This window comes from Neurospora tetrasperma (assembly GCF_000213175.1).
Source record: "Neurospora tetrasperma FGSC 2508 unplaced genomic scaffold NEUTE1scaffold_2, whole genome shotgun sequence".
NCBI classification, from domain to species: Eukaryota; Fungi; Ascomycota; class Sordariomycetes; order Sordariales; family Sordariaceae; genus Neurospora; species Neurospora tetrasperma.
Genome location: NW_009799100.1, coordinates 2,060,035 through 2,078,090, shown reverse-complemented (window position 1 = coordinate 2,078,090; position 18,056 = coordinate 2,060,035). Strand labels below are relative to the sequence as shown.

Genomic DNA, 18,056 nt, shown 5'->3' with positions numbered 1-18,056 from the left:
AGGTCCTTGTGAAATTTCCCCAATTTCCCCAGGCGCGCCCAATCTGCGGCAAAACAGGGGGGCCCTCCGGCTCTTTTGCCTGCCCACCCGACACATCTACGCAGTACCACTGCCCCTTGCACCACAAGTCGCCCACTGTCGCAGCGGCGCCCTCCATGGTTGCCCCGCGCTCCCCACGAGGGAGCTCCAGGTTCTTCCCCAACCATCGGGTCCCGTCACGGCGGGGCCGAAGCTCGGAAGCTCCCGAGCCACCAGGGGCCATCTCACACCCTGTGAGCCGGTTCACCGTTCATCTGGGGCTAGCCAGCAAAACAAACACTGACGTACACTACAGATTTTGCACCCTTAACTCTCCGTGCTCTCCACAACCAAACATTCACGCCCTTGTTTCCCTGGCCGTGATCTACCTTTTATGCCCACCATGACCGTCCGCTCGCAGATCGCTACCGAGCCCTCACCGGCCGCCGCTGCCACCTCCAGTGCCGTTTCGGTTCAATCGACCCCAGAGCCTTCCCGTGGTTCTCAGGAGGAACAGGATCTGGATCATCAAGGGCAAGGGAAGGATGACAAACATGACGATCGCGATCGAGATACACCCAAGTTTCCACATCCCAAGCTTCGTCTCGAAATCCGCGATCTCGACCATCCCGGCGCCGTCAAGTTCCTCGGTGCCGTCAACGCGAGCACGCTCCTCTCCGATGCTGTCAAGAACGTCCAGCGGCTCTTGTACAGGTCGCCAGCAGACAAGCACACGACATGTCCGCCGACTCGGTCCGTAACCGTTATCTTGCGAGACATGGGCGGCGTGGCTTATACGACTGGGGTAGGATACTCTTTGAGTTCTGACTGAGACGCCCTGCTTTCTCCCTGTTTCATCATTTGCCTCTGCCTCTACGCGTTTGTGTGATGTTGGAACCATGCATGTGCCTACTGTAGTATCGATTTCAGTTAGGTTCAACCTTCTTCTCCTTTTGATTTTTTTGGTTCTCCCCCAACCAGGCCGAAGTCAACAGGACGATTATAACTATGACCGTGACTGGAAGCTAAACCCAAACCCACACAAAGACCGACCTCGACCCGGACCACAAAGAAATCCACTTTTCTCTCTCCTACATCGCCGCCCGCATCCCCTCCACGCCACCCTCTCGCCTGCCTGCCGAAATCACCGGCGTCCTCACGCACGAGCTCGTCCACTGCTACCAATGGGACGCTCACGGCAGCGCGCCGGGAGGACTGATCGAGGGTATCGCGGACTGGGTCCGGCTCAACTGCGACCTGAGCCCGCCTCACTGGAAGCAGGGGGACGTGAAGATCGATGATCCGTGGGATAAAGGGTACCAGCACACGGCGTACTTTTTGCAGTACCTTGAGGGCCGCTTTGGGGAGGGGACGGTAAGGCGCCTTAATGAGGCGTTGAGGAGCACGAGGGAGTATGAAGCTAGAGAGTTTTGGGTAAGTGTTCTCGGGGAAGAGGTGGAGGAGTTGTGGGGGGAGTATTGTGGGAGTGTAAATGATGATGATGCGAAGGGGAGTACCTGACAGGCGAGTGCGAGAGAGCAGGGACAGAGCGATGTATCTACAAGCTAGCGATGCATCCGGCGATTACCCCATAGCCATTTCAACCACGAGTGTTTTGATTGGATATGGCTGTCTTAAATGCGGCGTATTGCATCTATCAAAGTGATGTTGAGCTACAACAAAATGTTTATACTATTGCACTACGTCTTTCAAAGTTTGCAGGTTCTTGATGTTCGTGAGGGCTTATTTGAAATACCCTCTCCACTTAATTGTCGTCCAACAAACATTACCCAAAATCAAAGAACGGTCCAACGGATTGCCCAGACACCATACATAAATAGGACCCATAACCTGTATAACGCCAAGCCCAGATGCCGATAATGATCCTAATGGTGAACTTCCGAATAGCAGAGGGTTTGTGACGTCTGATACGCTACAGAAGTCGGATAGATCTAAGCGTGTTGTGGCTGATGCGCAATTTCATCAGTCTCGCTAATGACACTGCCAACATCAGACCAACTGCCAGGAGTGGCGATACCATCATCGCTGTCGCTCAAGTCATCAAAATCTTGAGCCCTGGAAGAGACCGCGTCGGGGTTTTCAATGTGCTCTCCAGAGTCCGCTAGGGACATGGTGTCCGCAGGCGTGAGCTGCCCTGCGCTAACCATTTCGGCTTCAGACATGGGCTCGGTCGGGGTGATGGGCAATGGCGAGTAAAACCCGGGGTTTCCGGAGGAGCCTTGTGCCCACTCCTGGATAGAAGCATAAGCCGTAGAACGATCATCCTGCCCAGCAGTCATGTACTCATCCACGTCCAAGTCGCGCTCGAGGGTGTCGGTCGTGCTGCGGACCGTGGTAGGGGTTGGGGCTCCGGACCGCTCGTGGTTGTCTTCCGACGCAGTGACGGCTGCTGACTGTGAACTTGTCTCGAAATCGAACAAAACCTCATTAGGTGGAGCAGTGACTGAGACTCTGGGCTCCGGCGAAAGGGTACGGGAAACGGGCGATTGAAGACCTGTCGGAGTGGCGTTATAGATGTCTGACCTATTCGATACCATCTCGTCTTGGCTAAGAGCCATCAAGCGGGTTTCCTCGTCGACCATGTTGATACGTTCGTCTAGCTCGATACCAAACTCGTCACTGAAGGGATCCAGAATCATGGCGGCAGTCAATCCACGGACACCGGGGGCGGCAGAACGGCCTGCTCCACGGCGCCTAAGCGCATCATTCTCAGTACCCCTGACATCGGTGCCCGTGTTGTAAACAAATGTCCCAGGCCCGGCTGCCGTGTCCTCACTAAGGAAATCGTCAAAGCTCGAGCCGCGAGTAGTAGAGGATGTTGGTCGGTGTGTAGTAGTAGTAGCAGCAAATTCGCGGCCGGATTCCCCCATCATCTCTGCACGCTTGGCGTTCCAGTACATGAGTTCCTCCCGTTGCCTTCGCTTGGTCTCCTCATCGGCGTCAACGCCAACATCGGCACGAGACTGGTAGAATCCGTGTGCATCTTCGGGACGATTGAAGCGGGGGGTGTTGGGGTTGCGGGGTCGGGAATCGTCAAACTCGTCATCCCAGCCTTGGAAGGCAAGGGCGATACGTTGGCGGAGGTCGTTGACTCGGCGTCGCACCTCGGGAGACTCGTAGATGGCTATTGCGGCTACGGCGGCTACCGATACAGCAATGATGCCAACTGAGGCGATAGCAGCAGCTTGGTTAATAGGCGGCATCCTTTCAAACGATAGTGTGTGGTTTGGCCCACGAACGGGCTTGAAGAAGGTGCTGCGAGAGAATGATGAGATATCGATAGGAGGAGAAAGTGAAGTCAATAGGTCTAAGGTCGTGATTGAACAAGCTCCCCCGGTTTACGCAGGTCGGCGGAGAAGATGGATAACTTCAGCAACGAACTGGGGGCACGTCGGGAGAAGAATTCTTGGAGGCTAAATAGAGGCGAAAAAAACAAAAAAAAGACACAGCACGGTCAGGAGGCAGCCGACGATGGGTGCATGAAGAGAGGCGTAAAGATCAAATCACTGATTCGAAATGGAGTTCCAGGCAGCATCTAGACAACGCACGAGGGTGCAAAGCTTGCGCGGCCGCCAAATGGGTGCTTTTGCCACCAGGGGCTCTCTCTCGCCGAGTCCCGCGCTGATGGGTTAGAATCAAACAGGCGAGTAACAGCGGGTGTTTGTAGGTAGGTAATGCAACCACCAGCGATGCCCACCCATTTTCGCGGGGGTGGACAAGGGTGTGAATGGAGCTGGGGGAGCACAGGAAACGGAGCACAAGGATAGACATCTTACAAACACGTGAGCGTGTCAAGGTTGTCGGTGTAAACAGCAACGAAGAGTTGACATGCGAACGAAAGTAACGGATCTCACCTTGTCCCGCTAGAGGAAGCGGCATGTTGAAGTCGGGTCAGAACTTGGGGGGCCCCTTCCAAATTCCAGATGTGGCCACGGTAGATGGCGGATGAATCGATATGGATTAGGATGACAAGAAAGACGACAGAGGAACGAGAAAGATCGATGGCGGGAAAGCCTTGGTTAAGTTAAAAGGCTCGGGTGAATCAAGAAAAGTCAGAAAGGTACTGGCCGGCGGGTTTGAGGTCCAGTCATCATCATGATCGAATACAGAAACCCACGGTCTGACCCTTGAAATCCTGTTCTGTTCTAGCGGGGGACCAGGGCAGGGCAGGGCTGGATCTCGTCTCCGCCCCCGTTCGCAGCGCAGCGGGCATCAATCGTCAAAAGTCCACCCTGGGCAGTGCATTGTTTGGAGGCAGGCGGTGTTACCTAGAGGTAGTGTACCAGATATGTTGCCGCAACCCGGACCCCATCCATATATGGACCACGTCTTGACCTGACTGTCCACCTCGAGTTTCGATATGAGTTGAGGCATTCTTTCGCTCTCACAACGAGCGGCGGTCTCTAACCGAAGGCCTGATTTTGGCCGTGGGATCTTTCTCCAAGTAAGGGCCTCGGGCCCACAGAAACCAACCAGTGATTCACGAACAGCGCAGCATCAAGTGCCGACTGGAGGGATAGAAGGCGGCTTTGAGCTAGTGTACAGTGCTGGAATGTCTCAAGTCCAACCCAACCGCCCAACCATCAACAACAGCCCTCCGGCGCGTTTCCCGCCATTATCAAGAAGCCTCATCTCTAGAACGATGAGAAGACCATTTTTATAGAGATTTCCTCTTCGACTTGAAATTCTGGCACAGCTAAAGAAGTCTTGGCTAACTACCTGCCCAGCTGTGCGATCCACAGGGGTCCATCCTGCATCAAATATAAGATCTCATTCTCACTGCCGGTAAAATACCCCCAAGGATTTCAGTCCTCGCAAGCTCGCTATGTATATAGTTCTATAGTGTATATTTACCTACGAGCCCGGCCGCTGAAACGTCCGGTTGGAGGGTTGGTGGTTTTGCGGGCGTGAAACCCCGCGCATACTACCTCTCTACCTACCTAACCAGCTGATTGTTGCCGCACGGGATTTTCGGGCCCAAATTCCCACGTACTGCATAGAAATTGTCCGCACTAGTCAAATATTCTTTGTACAAGTACACAAAACAAAGGACGGGATAAGATTATCAAGCTACAGTTCAGTCTCATCGCCCAAAAGCGTTTCTAAGAATCCAGATGGAATGCTACGCCGACCGCCGGATCCGATAGACGGAGCCTTGTGGCCCTTTAGCGCCGGGAAACCACGTGCTACCTAGGGAGCGAGACAGTTCGTTGTTGGTGATGTTCAGCGCTGAGAAGACTGGCGGAGGGGAAGCAAAGGATAGATGCATGCACACAGGGACGGAGTCCAAAAGGATGCCAAAGTAATGGTGTGTAATTCTACAGATTTGCGGGGACAATTGTATCGCCAGAGACGAAAGTGAACGCTTGTACATTACGTTCCTAGCGTCCCATCGGTCAGCACAGCCAAGAACTGTTTGTCATTTAGACTAGGCCTTTGGAGATCCCTCCAGGCACATGGCTATCATGTGATGATAACTCCTCGCAGTGGACTCTTCTAATGTAAGGTGCCAAGCCTCCTCTGCTGTGTACTTCAGGTGAGATAAGATATGTACGTCGAAGACAGTATATGTCTTTCATCTGCTTATGGGCAGAGGCCCGGCGAGAAAAGAAGGTTGGAGCAGAGCTTAACCGAAACAGAAACAGACCTCGTGGGCAACGGCGCTCTTGACAATCTTCAACGAAGCCAAGCAGTGGCAGTGACACAAGCCAAGGGCCAAGCGGTGGCACGAAAATGAACGACTGGGTGTCAAGGTGTTCAGCTCTCTGATGGAGGAAAAGCATCTGATACGGTTCGACAAGACCTGCAAAGAAGATCAAACGATGCAAGCAGACATGGATGGCGCCTCATCGTTTTATGCCGTCCATCGTTACCCCAAATCGTTACGGCAGCCAAGCAACTGGTGCATATTTGTGTACCGTACCCGAAGTCTCGGCACTCAGGGGTTTTGTTTTGTTGAAGGTCTCATCCCAAGTTTGACAGCAAGCTCGTGGACGTCAATTATGTATGCGCACCGACAACCTGTTTTACCGTCTATACTATTTCTGCAGTCTTGGCGAACATCACCACTTTTGGTCACGTTGATGGAAATGCTTTCTCTTCACGGTCCCTTGCCCGGAAACCTGAGAGAGCGTGTAGTCATAGAAGAAGCCTTGGATAGATACTCATAAGTTCACAGTAAGAACCAAGTTATCTGGTAAAAGAATGGCCAAGTTTTGGATCATCAAAATCTGTAGTGGCCTGCGCGTGGTGCGCATCATTCTGACATGAGCGAGGCAAGGTAACAATTGCCAGCAGTTTCGTGTTTTCCACCATATGGTTTTTTTTCTTGGTACCTCTAGGTTTGTCCATGATTTCCGGAGTGACAACCTTCACAGTTACTGTTGTGATAGTGGTTCCACTCTTCTTGCCTGAATCATTAACATCATCACAGCGGAGTCCCGACCATGAGATAAGCTTTTTATTAAACCATATGCATTGAGGATCCATCTCCCATGGGTCCCCGACGAATAGCTAGCGCCATGCAGTCGACTAGATCCGTAGCATTGCTACCGCAAATTCGATGGTGGAGATCAAGATCCGACAAAAACCGGAGCGGGAAATCGGAACTCGAGTTCACCGCGCACACAACTTGATTTCCCTTTCTGGTACACCTCTATACTAGTGTAGAATAGTCGGGGGTTCGGCACCGGCATGGTGAAATGGCATAACTTGGGTGGTCGGAACAAGCGGATAGACCACACTTGAGATCCGCTCAAGTCGCCATCACATCCATCCCCCGAAATTCACAGCAGGTTTGTTAAGCTAATCACCAATCAACACTCATCAGAAAGTCCCCGCTTTTGTGAAATCCACGGAAACTCTACCTGCTTTCGTGTTGTTGCTTCGGCTTGAATGGTAACGTGTTAAACTGAGCGTAACGCACTGGGACACGTTGTTCAGCTTTTCAGTGAATATCGATGTGTTGTGCAATAGCGAAGGCTCGGCATCGGAAAGACAAAGTCGAACCGCTTCCTTGTCCCATGTCATACATGGCTTGCAAGTTCTGCAAGATGAAAAAGAAAAGCCCTAAAGATCTCTGGTGTAGCATAAGAACGTTAAGTATACAGCCAATGCTTGGCTTGTTTCGTGTCGTATCGCAAAGGAGGCGTCATAACATTTGTCTTGCAGGTTGCAAAACCGTGAGACCATGCTTCATGCCGAACACCATCTCATTTCTGCCCACTCTTGCCAAGAAGGTAACGTACAGTGCAGAGAAAAAGAAATAAACAAAAAAAGGTATCATATGAAAACCAAAACCACAAGCTTATAACGCCAACCCATGTACAAGGACCGCCTTTTGTTCGCTCCAAAGTGCTGTAACATCCCAAATATGAAGCCAGATAGATGTGAAAGCACAAAAGCCAGAAGATAGGCGAGCGTGAGATCTCCTCATCCTCGGCGCAAAAACAGAGTCCAGAGATGCTGTGTTTGACTGCCAAAAGACACCTAATCATCCAGCGTGTTTTTGCAGATACCGGTGGGCAATCATCGTGTGTCGCGCGAAACATGGAATATCCGACCGCAGTTCCATGTTCGATGTGTTGGATGGTGCGTACGACGTCTGGTGATAAGCCGCGTTCGCCCGCTCTCAGTCTTCCATGATCGACTGCATAAGCCGCTCTCCAAGTGCTCTGGAAAGAAACATGTGCTGACCGACAACCATGTGAGAGAGCCCATAATGTTGTTAAGGGACCTCGATGGCTCTTGCGCAATCATTGTATGAAGTTGAAAAAAGGAAGGTGTTGACAACAAGCGCTTAGTGCGATTTGCTGCTCGAGGCGGAGCTACCGGACTCGGAGCCGGAGATAGACGCAGCCGAAGAGCTCTCCTTCTGAGCCTTCTTCTTCTCGCTGTGGTGACAGTCAACATCAAGTTCCATGAACGCTGCCAGGAATCGTCAAGGGGGGCTTACTGAGTAGCACGGTCGAGAAGGGTGCACTGCCACTTCTGGTCCTTGGTCTTGATGACGAACTTGACGGCACCCTGCTCAAGGATGCTCTTGATACGAGTATCCTGAGCGGCAGGGGCGGCAACCTTGGAACCAGACATTGTTTTGGAGGAGGATGTAGAGTTGGAAAAGTCTTGGATGTGTGTGTATGGAGATGGTGTGACAGCGTCAGGCAACAAGACGAGTATGAAAGTTTGCAAGATCGAAAACTTGAAGGAAGCTGTGAAGAGTAGAAGATGAAGCTGGCTTGGGATGGAGTTGGGAGGTAGAAGAAGGGGGAAGCACTTATATAGTTGGAGCTAGGAGGGTCACGGAGAACAACTCGACGCGGCTCCTTAGCTGTTTGAACCGTGTCCCACAGGCCGTGTCACTGGACATGGAACCATTCGGGGCTTGTGGGCCCTGCTTAGGGCGCAACTTCTTGCTAGCAGACAGCCGCAGAAAGCAGAACCTGAAAAAGAGGGGATCACGGGCGAGGACCTGGCCCTAAACAAGGACATTGGATGGTTCAATGAGCGATTTGTTAGCAAGCCGTGGACCCACGCCGTCCTGCATCTGCGCTTGCCGGAGCATACCTACTGTGTAGAAAACCCCTGGTACCCCAGCAATTCTTACGCTACATGGTGCATATCTCGCGGGGGCCCATCGCCTCGAAAGTCCCAAGGTCCCTGTGCATGGAAACCAGACCGATGCCTCGGGGCTTCTTTTGAGCGTTAATCCCGTTCTACCGTTCAATGCTCCAGTCGTCATGCGTTGGACACCGGGCCTCCCACCCCGCCCACATGTCGGCAGCTCATCAGTCACCACAGTACCAGACCCTGGCTAGTCGGTACGTGGGATTTTCTGGAATTCCTAGAGAAGATAGGTTATTCCTGGAATCTCGGGCTTCTTTCGAAAACATTGGCGATTTATCTTGGTCTGATGTTAATGGGTACAACGCTGTCAATGAGCGGGGTTCGGTAAGTAGAGATCGTAGAGAATCGGGGCAGACGAAGAGGAGACGGTCTGGGGCTCAGGGGTTGCGAATGTGCAGTCTGGGGAGACAGACGACTGGAGCTGGTCTGGGCGCAGAGCTTACTCTGCAGCTTCTATGACTTCCAACACTTTGTTCTTTGTTCTGATGCGAGACAGTGAGCCAGAGACTCGGTGTTGCGAAGAAATGCACAAGCGCTCGAACAATCCAAAATGAGAATCACCGATGTTCCCGCCAGCTACCACTATGCGTCAAACCAAAGCATTTCGCGGTCTGCGTAAGGCACACTTGGAACGATAACACGATTCCTCACCGAAATCCGATGTGTAGTTCCGGGCAACCTCCATTATTTTCTGGAAGTTTTCCACTGCCCCGTTGGACTCGGTTGTTACGCCTAAACGGCCAACCTTCGAGTTCGCTGGAGGGGTGTGGTTACCCGGTCGTTGCCACCCTTAGAAGCCAACGTTATCGAGATGTCAACTGGTAACTTGCGTATACTGCGTAGCCGTTTCCATGGAGATGTCTAGTATTCTCTCGGGAATTCTGAGACCCCCTCTGAGACACAAGTTCGTCGGTGATGCGCTGATGTGATGTGCGGCCGCCACGAGACGAAATGTTGCCGATTATCCGACTTGCCGGTTTACGTTAGTTGGGCTGAGGATCGTTACTGTAGGCAGTTGACCGCAAAGTGCCATATGTTCTGACAATCGATGGTGGCACAACTTTGAAAAGTATTTCGTAACAACATGAGAGTAAACGTTGAACTTTTGGATGTGCGGAGCAGAGAGGGATTGGGTGATTAATATTACGCCATATACCTAGGTACCTATGTGTTGACAATGGGCTTTGGGCATCGCGCTCTTCGCGTCTATATCGAGGAAGTGTGGCGGTTACCTCGTGAACTTCAAATGATTTGCCGTCATATCCGCACCTTCCGGATTGCATGGTGGAAAGAAGCGCCGGCCTCTCTTCGGTGCCGAGCCCCTATTCCATCCATCGCTGGAACCTGTGACGGACGGGAATAAAAAGGATATGTACAAAGTAATTCAATGTGGGCATTTTGGGGTCATAAAACTAGTGTGTAGCAGCATTCATCTTACACAGTCTGTCCCAGTCCGTCGATGGTAAAGTTTTGGCCTGGATGCCCGTGTGTAACCCTAATATTGACAACCTAGAAGAGAGCCGGTCACAGTTATCGACAGTTTTCCAACTGTCTTGATGGAGCGACGTCATGATAACTCCATACCGCTTTCCCTAAACGGAAGCACAGGGTATCCGCAGCGATCTTTAATTGGTGAGGATAAATATGTCCGTCGACAGCCAAGAGATGAACCAATCGAGCCCCCCCACAACACCCGCAGAAAGGAGGAGCCTCACATCGGGACATCGCGGCCACAGCGTTAAGGAACAACGACAACACATTGATTGATAGGGGGTTTCCCACATAGGCGCTAGAAGGGGAAAAAGTTGAACTAGAAAGCTGATAGAACAGCCTAGACTGACTCGGTGCCGTCATCTCTATCATATGCTTGGGGACTCTGTCCTCCGGTATCGGTAACAATATCGCTACCAGTTTCCCAAAAAGTAGGGACTTGTTTCAGATCGGGCATATTCATCGAAACTGGACCAGTGTAGGATGTCTTTCATGAAGAGCAGGGAAACTCTCATAAACATTGAAAGTTCGAAACATGAGAGAACTTGGGGATGTTCAGTATCCGATTACTCGACCTGGAAGGATGATAGGAAAAGACTTCAGTGTCGTTCTCGGAACAGGGTGGGGGAGAGTTGATTGACATGGCCCAATTCCCGTCTCGGCTCCTGCATTGGACCAAAGTATCACCCGTGGGTAAGGACGGGAAGTTGAGCCCACTGTGGGGGTAAAAGGGGTTGTGCCATCACCGCCAGTTACTCAGTCATTGGCAGCTTGTCGACCATCAACATGTAGGTACCCGTAGAGGTGACATGGCTGATGTAATATCTCTGCCGGCCGCTTGGTTTCACGACTGAAGCTCGAGGAAGAAAGGGGGTAGAACTGCCTCTTGAACTACCTCTGCAAGCCTTGGCAAGCATTGGTGAAAGTAACTCCACTACGACCATCACAAACAGCTTCACGTCAGGCCAGATAGACCGGAGCTGATCGTGAAGTCCTTCCTCTGCGTTAACTTCAACTGAAGTCACGGCCACCGAGAAGTTCCGGGAACAACAGATCACCTCGTCGCATGTGATCCCTCAAGAATTGGTTCATGTCTAAGGGTTAGAAAACATACATGTGACGTATGCGCAAGCAGAGGAGAGGAAGTATAGTGACCAAAGATCTGGCACCCAAACTAGTCTGCCAAGCACGCAACGCAGAGTAATTTAAAAGGGCATCGAAGGATTAGGATGGGTACCTTCAACGCCTTTGTAAAATTCAACTTTCTCAACGAAAAGAACCACCGTTATTTGGGCTTATAAACAAAGGGAATAGATCGTTGTGATACAGTCTACTACAGGAACCCTACTAGCCAAGAAAATGCATTACAGGAAAAGTTATGGTATCATAGCCTGTCGATAATAGCAGAAGTGAAATCCTTGGTGGAGGCCTTGCCACCAAGATCACCAGTCAGAACCTTGCCTTCAGCAAGGGTGTCGAAAGCAGCCTTCTCAATCTTGTCGGCGTACTCGTTGAGACCCATGTGACGGAGCATCATCATGGAGGAGAGAAGGAGAGCGGTGGGGTTGGCAAGACCCTTGCCAGCAATATCGGGGGCGGAGCCGTGGACGGCCTCGAAGATGGAGCACTCATCACCGATGTTGCCGGAGGGGGTGAGACCAAGACCACCAATGAGACCGGCGCACATGTCGGAGAGAATGTCACCGTAAAGGTTGGGCATGACGAGAACCTTGTCGTTGTAGGGAGTGGGGTCGGTGGTCATTTTGAGGCAGGTGTTGTCGAGAAGCTCGGCATCGAACTCGATATCGGGGAAGTCCTGGGCAACCTCGCGGGCGGTGTTGAGGAAGAGGCCGTCGGACATCTTCATAATGGTGGCCTTGTGGACAACGCGGACCTTCTTGCGGTTGATAGCGCGGGCCTGCTCGAAAGCGTAGCGGAGGACACGCTCGGAGGCCTCGCGGGTGATGAGCTTGATGGACTGGACGACACCATCGACAACGACGTGCTCAATGCCAGAGTACTCGCCCTCGGTGTTTTCACGGATAAGGACGGTGTCAACGCCGTCGTAGGGGGTCTTGAAGCCGGCAACGGAGCGGCAAGGGCGCAGGTTGGCGAAAAGGTTGAAGGTCCTGCGGAGGGTCAGGTTGAGGGAAACGTGGCCCTTGCCAATGGGAGTCTAGACAGAGTTCAGTAAGGCTGTCATCTTTGCGATTCGGAAGCCAGGAGGCCAACATACGGCGAGGGGACCCTTGAGGGCAATCTTGTTGCGCCTGATGCTCTCAATGGCGGCATCAGGAATAGCGGTCTTGCCATCCTTGAGGATGGGGTCGACGTTGATAGGCTCCCAGTTAATGGGCGTCTAGTTTTAAAGTGTCAGCAGACCGCGCGTCGATGCCCATATGATAGACAGGCAGGCGGAGGTGTTGAACAAACCTGAGCGGCAGCGAAGATGTCCTTGACGGCAACGGCGATCTCGGGACCAATGCCATCACCCTCGATCAAGGAGACAGTGTACTTGCCCTGTTGAAACCTTTAGCGGTCTATCCGTAATCTGGAACAGTAGCATATCGCGACCGGGTCTGAGTGGTTTTCAAACCCGACACCCCGTCGTCGTGGGCTGTCGCAAAGCCTTCGTTTTTCTTCCATCGAGAAATGGGGGGCAGGATGGCTTACGCTGGCATCCTTCTGGCCGGTGAACTGGGCAACGCGGGAAGAGTAGAAACGGTTCTGTAAGACCAAGAGATAAGAGTTAGATGGGTTCTTCAATGTCTCACACAACATAACCACAGGATTGCAGTTACGGCAGGGGAGTGGGCAGTGAGAACCGCCATATTCCGTCCCTTGCTGTTGCTTGGTAGCTACCACCATACCTGGAAGGAAACCGACACGGCGCGGGGAGCGGCGCGGAAGGCCTGGCGCTGCGCAGGAGCGGCAATTGATCTAAGGGCGAGCATTTTGGAGGTGGTTTGCGGATGACACCTCTTCCCGGAGAACCCTGATGTGTACGGAAGAAAGGAGTGTAAGTGGTGCGGACGGGTACAGAGAATTATCAGGATCAGGGAAAAGTCCGTAGATGAGGTAAAAAGTGATGGAGGTCTTCCCGCAAAACAAAAGCCACAGCCAACCAGCGTGCCAGCCCACCACGTTCACCAGTACAAGTTTTTGAGCCCATTCGTCTGGACCGTGCGCAGCCGGGATGCGCCAGTCAATGCAAGGCTTGGCCCGTCTAGCTGCTGTCTTCCGCCGTCTGCCACTTCTTCGCTGCTTCCACTCCTGGCCGTAAGGCGAACCTGACGTCTTCTCAACCCCACCCATACCCGGAAGCTAGCCGGACTTTCGTATCTCCTTCACAATCGCCGGGCCGTCCCCGAAGCTAGTAATACGCGGGCTGCTAATCAGTGCTAAACTGCTAGAGGTAGCATCTTCCACTGTCCCTCCAGCTGTGTGTCCCTACCTACCTCTAGGTACCTATGGAAGGTAGTATACATACCTCTACGTATGATGGAGTGTAATATCCATGCTACTTTATCAGTCGCGCCCGAGCATCCCGCATGCCCTGCAAGAACGGGAAGTAATTAAAGATGATGCTCTAGGATACGTACTGTACCGGACGCGACGGAAGCCTTTTGTGCAGCCTCCTTTCTGTCCGTTCCTGTGGCCTTACATCATGTGCCTGCGCCTGCCTTGGAGTGCCGCGAATACGTACATTCGCGGTTCATCTGCCAAAGGCCGTAGCCCAGGTACTAGTATACCAGTCCCAGGGGCACCTCAGTTCCCTTGCTGCTGACCGCCCGCGTTACAGGTGAGCACAAGCACCATAGCTTAAGACCTACCCTTCGCGAGCGCCCTCTTAAACACGCGACTGGACAGCACTCACCCCCGCAAATGCTCCACTGAACCCCTGGACTGCCAAGTGCCCCCATCAACCACGCTGGTGTCAGGGTGACTGACCGAGGACGCGGGAAAGAAGCGACACCAAACTGTCAGGATCCAAGTTTCGACACACGCCATAACGGTTTAATTACGATACTCGAATTGCATGGACACAACTGGCCGTAAGACGGACGCATTCATTTCGAATTACGGATACGGTAACAGCGAGGATAGCGAGCCCGACTTTCCAAGGCCGAGGATCGACGGGACTTCTGTCAGAGCTAAGAGGACACCATGGCGGCCGACACAGAGCGGACCATTCTTGACTTTTATCAAGTCTCCTCTCTCAACCTAGTCGAGTGGCCGGCCGAGAAGGACAACAACAGTGATGTTTCCGACGATGAAACGGCGAAGCAAAAGGCCAACAGGAGGAAGTCAAGGTTCCAGGCGCTGGAGCGGGTTGTGAGCAACAGGAGTAGCGTGGTGCCCGGTTCCGAAACTTCGGCCAGTGGTGTTGGTAATCTGGTTCAGAGGGACGAACCCGACCCCTTGGGTACCACCGACAGTGTGGTACGGACGCTGAAGCAGATGGGAGTTCCGTTGCAAGATGACTCAAAGCTCCGTGAGTTTAACCTTCCGACCGCTGCGCATAGCGAGGGCAGCAGCCGATGGCCCAAACGGGGACTTCATCATTGACATACAATTGGTTTGATCTAGGAAATCGATTTCTGCTTTCATCGACGACATTTTCCCCGGCGCTTTTTCTATCTCAGGTCCATGCGACTGACAGTACTGAAGCGTTACTCAACGGATTGGAAGTGTTGAACCAGTCGATCGACCAAAAGTCGGCATCCCTCAAGGTTCTCGTCGAGTCAAATTTCGAACGTTTCGTCAGGGCAAAGGCTACAATCGACAATGTTTACAAGGAGATGAAGTATCGCGGGGCGGAGCCAGCAGCTCCCCGTGCCAGGGCTCACTCAAGGCACGCTAGTCGGAATAGTTTTCAGAGTACCAGTGCCGCTGGTGGTCTGGCAAACTCCATGGGCCCGACGATTGACCCTCGAAAGAAGAATGCGCTGATCAGGGAGAGTGAGTACGGTGTCATGGGCGTAAAGGCTCCTTTGCTCGATGTTTCTGCCAAGGCTGAGGATTTCTGGGGACCCGCATTGGGCGGACGTGAGAAGGAGGAACACTTAAAGACAGTGGGGTCCTCTCTTGATACCTACAAAGACTATGTCGAGATCAGTGCTGCATTGGCCGAGAGTATCAAACGGAAAGATCACGAGAGTTTGGTTGAGGAGTATAACAGGGCCAGACGATTCGCTGATGAAGCGAAGCAGATCGCCCAGAATATCGGGTCAGGCGAACCCACTGAGGCACAACTGTACAAGATCCTCCTTGCAGCACGAATGTGGCATGATGTCGACGAGCAGATACAGTTGTTAAAGAGAGACATGTGGCGAAGACTCGTGTCCCCTCAGGCAATGGCCAAGTCGGACGCAACACCAGGACAGGCGCATGATCAGCATATGGACCTGATAACGCTTCTCCTGGAACTAGGTGTTGAGGAGAACCCCATCTGGGCATGGTTACAGAGCCGGGTTGCGTATCTGAAAAGTAGAATTCAATCGACAGCGGAGAAGTCAAAGGTCGAAATCGAAGTGCTGCGACGACGTCTAGCAAATGTTGAGAAGCCTAGCCCTCAATCAATAGCGTCAAATCTGAGAGGACTCGGCAGGCAGTCCATCGAAAGCAAAACACCGACTTTTGACTCGGCCGAGGTTCTGGATGTTTGGGAGACGATAGTGGCTTTCATGAACAACCTCATGTCGCCTCAGGGCATTTTGGGTGAAGTCGTTGAATTCTGGCAAACAGTACAAGGCTTCATGGACGGCAATACTCAGAGAACTCTCCCTCTTGGCTACAAGGGGGAATCGCAGGGACATCACAGACTCACCCAGCAGAGCTCCCAGGAACTGCAGAGGGCCACGGTCGAGCTGGTTGACATGATCAGGGAGCATGTTCTGTCCTTCTTTACCGGCCCTCCACCGGAAGACCTCTCTGCGCTTGTGTCTCCTCTACCGTCAACACCGAACACACCGAGCCCATCCACAACACCAGGGTCAGCCATTCAGGCCACTACCCTACAAGTTCCTATCAATCTCGACCCGAATAACCTTCCGCCCCCATCACCGAAGCGAGGAGAAGCCTGGGAGAAGTTTGCGTTCTGGCCACCGTGGTCCAACTCAATCAGCGGAGCCCACTACCTCGCGAAAATGCTCACTCTCGTCGGATCTGGGGCTTCTGATATGGCCTCTCTTGCCCCGGTCGGCAAGGGTGACCCTTCAGAGTTGGAGCAACTGAGAAGTCTCGTGAACGCAACCAGGGAGAGATGTGTAACTGCTCTTTGCGCCGCATGGAACAGAGATTCCGAGAACATCAAATATGTGGAGGACTGGAACAGGTCACCGACCCGGAAGGATGTGACAAAGATGCCCGCCAGCTTTGCCGCATTTGAGAGGGCTTTGCTAAGCGGAATGCAAAAGATCCTATATGTTTCCGAAGCCATGACTAAGCCCGGGGCCGAGGATATTGTCCTACCGCCTGCGACGAAACTGCTACAAATGGTGCGGAGTCAGTATGTCACCACGCTCTACAAAGCCCTCCATGGCATGGTAGAAAACGCAGAGCTACCCATCAAGAAGCCTGACGATGACTGGACGACGGATGCCAATGATTTTGTTCTTGTCAATAACCCCTCTAGGCTGCGGGTATCAACAATCGGGGGCGCCACCATTGACGCCGGCGATAGTGTAAGCGGTTCCAATCCCCTACTTAATACTCCATCCTCGGCACAGATTGCTAACGACCATCCCTAGAATGTCCGCATGCTTCTCACCCTCAGCAACCTCCAAGCTCTCCGCTCCGAAGTTGTCCCAAACCTCAACACCCAATTCGAGAACGCCTTCTCCGTCAAGCTCACTGACGAAACCAAGACCATCCGGGACGTCCTCGGTCAGATCGACGCCCGCCTCTTCCAATCCTACACCCGCCCCTCGATCGAGTCCTTACGTCGCATCGTCCGCGCCGGCGTGACCGCCTCTGACTGGCCTCCCCCCTCGGGCCAGAAGCCACGCGAGGTGAAGCCCTACATCTACGAAGCCCTGCTCGACCTCGTGCTCGTGCACACGCAGGTTTCCACGACGGCCGCCTCCTTAACCAGCCAGGTGCTCTCTTTCTTACTCGAGCAAACGTCGCGCGAGCTACTTGAGGCGTTCAAGACCCGCGCCCGCTACGACCTGGGCATGCTCATGCAGGCCACGCTTGACGTCGAGTTTGTCGCCCAGACGCTCAACCACTACACCACCGACCGCGCCTCGGAGCTCCAAAGTGCCGTGTACCAGGAGCTGGATAGCCGGACGGACAATGATGCGAGGACGCGGCTGCAGGCTGAGTTGCCTGAGATGCGGGCTGTCTTGAAGCGCTTGAGGGAGGCGAGCAAGAGCGAGTTTGCGTGCTTTAGGAAGCCAAAAAAGACTACGGGTCCTGCCGCTACTGCCGGGTCTTCGGCTGGGTCCGCTGCTATGTTGGCTGCTCAGGTCGGAGATATGAGCGGCCTGGAGAGAACGGATACGCGGGATACGGGGCGTAGCTATGGGACTACGGGGAGCGAGAGGTAGAGAAATGGGATAGGGCGGGATTTTTCATGGGAAGAAGTAACTCTGTCTTGTGGATTACAGATCAGAAGTCAGTATTCCGAAGGTGCATGCCAGCCTTTGTTCAGTGGAAGTGAGGAGGAGAAGAAGGGGGAGGGAGGGCCTATGTATGTAGGAAAATCATGACCAGTCATCGATAATTGGTGTCTTCAACGGATGTTCATTGTCAATTAGTGTCTGGCCATGAATTTCTTTTTCATGTGTCTACGGAGCTGTCGATGCTTGAGACCTACCGTATATCGATCAAAAGTTTTATAATGATCACATACAACATGAGCAGATAACGTCTCGTTCGAGGCCAGGTTATATTAA

The 18,056-nt window shown here is 52.8% G+C and overlaps 6 protein-coding genes across 6 annotated transcripts; 2 read left to right on the top strand and 4 right to left on the bottom strand.

Annotated features, from left to right (window-relative positions):
* Positions 1–421: 421 nt before the first annotated feature.
* NEUTE1DRAFT_78736 (uncharacterized protein) lies at positions 422–1,640 on the top strand (the record flags this gene model as incomplete). Its single annotated transcript, XM_009851031.1, has 2 exons — positions 422–823; positions 1,066–1,640. The coding sequence occupies 2 exons, from the start codon at positions 422–424 to the stop codon at positions 1,537–1,539; spliced, it is 876 nt and encodes a 291-aa protein (XP_009849333.1).
* A 12-nt stretch (positions 1,641–1,652) lies between these two features.
* On the bottom strand, positions 1,653–3,278 carry NEUTE1DRAFT_60053 (uncharacterized protein; the record flags this gene model as incomplete). Its single annotated transcript, XM_009851030.1, has 1 exon — positions 1,653–3,278. The coding sequence occupies one exon, from the start codon at positions 3,240–3,242 to the stop codon at positions 1,971–1,973; it is 1,272 nt and encodes a 423-aa protein (XP_009849332.1).
* Positions 3,279–7,446: 4,168 nt separating this feature from the next.
* On the bottom strand, positions 7,447–7,842 carry NEUTE1DRAFT_116363 (uncharacterized protein; the record flags this gene model as incomplete). Its single annotated transcript, XM_009851029.1, has 1 exon — positions 7,447–7,842. One exon carries the CDS (start codon positions 7,795–7,797, stop codon positions 7,567–7,569), a length of 231 nt encoding a protein of 76 aa, XP_009849331.1.
* Positions 7,838–8,130, bottom strand: NEUTE1DRAFT_37852 (uncharacterized protein; the record flags this gene model as incomplete). The annotated part of the gene is made up of 2 exons (XM_009850419.1): positions 7,838–7,931; positions 7,994–8,130. The coding sequence occupies 2 exons, from the start codon at positions 8,128–8,130 to the stop codon at positions 7,838–7,840; spliced, it is 231 nt and encodes a 76-aa protein (XP_009848721.1).
* A 3,259-nt stretch (positions 8,131–11,389) lies between these two features.
* NEUTE1DRAFT_116362 (isocitrate dehydrogenase subunit 2 mitochondrial precursor) lies at positions 11,390–13,200 on the bottom strand (the record flags this gene model as incomplete). The annotated part of the gene is made up of 5 exons (XM_009851028.1): positions 11,390–12,331; positions 12,392–12,514; positions 12,589–12,675; positions 12,829–12,882; positions 13,026–13,200. The coding sequence occupies 5 exons, from the start codon at positions 13,107–13,109 to the stop codon at positions 11,540–11,542; spliced, it is 1,140 nt and encodes a 379-aa protein (XP_009849330.1).
* Positions 13,201–14,322: 1,122 nt separating this feature from the next.
* Positions 14,323–18,030, top strand: NEUTE1DRAFT_78728 (uncharacterized protein; the record flags this gene model as incomplete). The annotated part of the gene is made up of 3 exons (XM_009851027.1): positions 14,323–14,650; positions 14,746–16,769; positions 16,908–18,030. 3 exons carry the CDS (start codon positions 14,323–14,325, stop codon positions 17,706–17,708), a joined length of 3,153 nt encoding a protein of 1,050 aa, XP_009849329.1.
* Between the last annotated feature and the right edge of the window lie 26 nt (positions 18,031–18,056).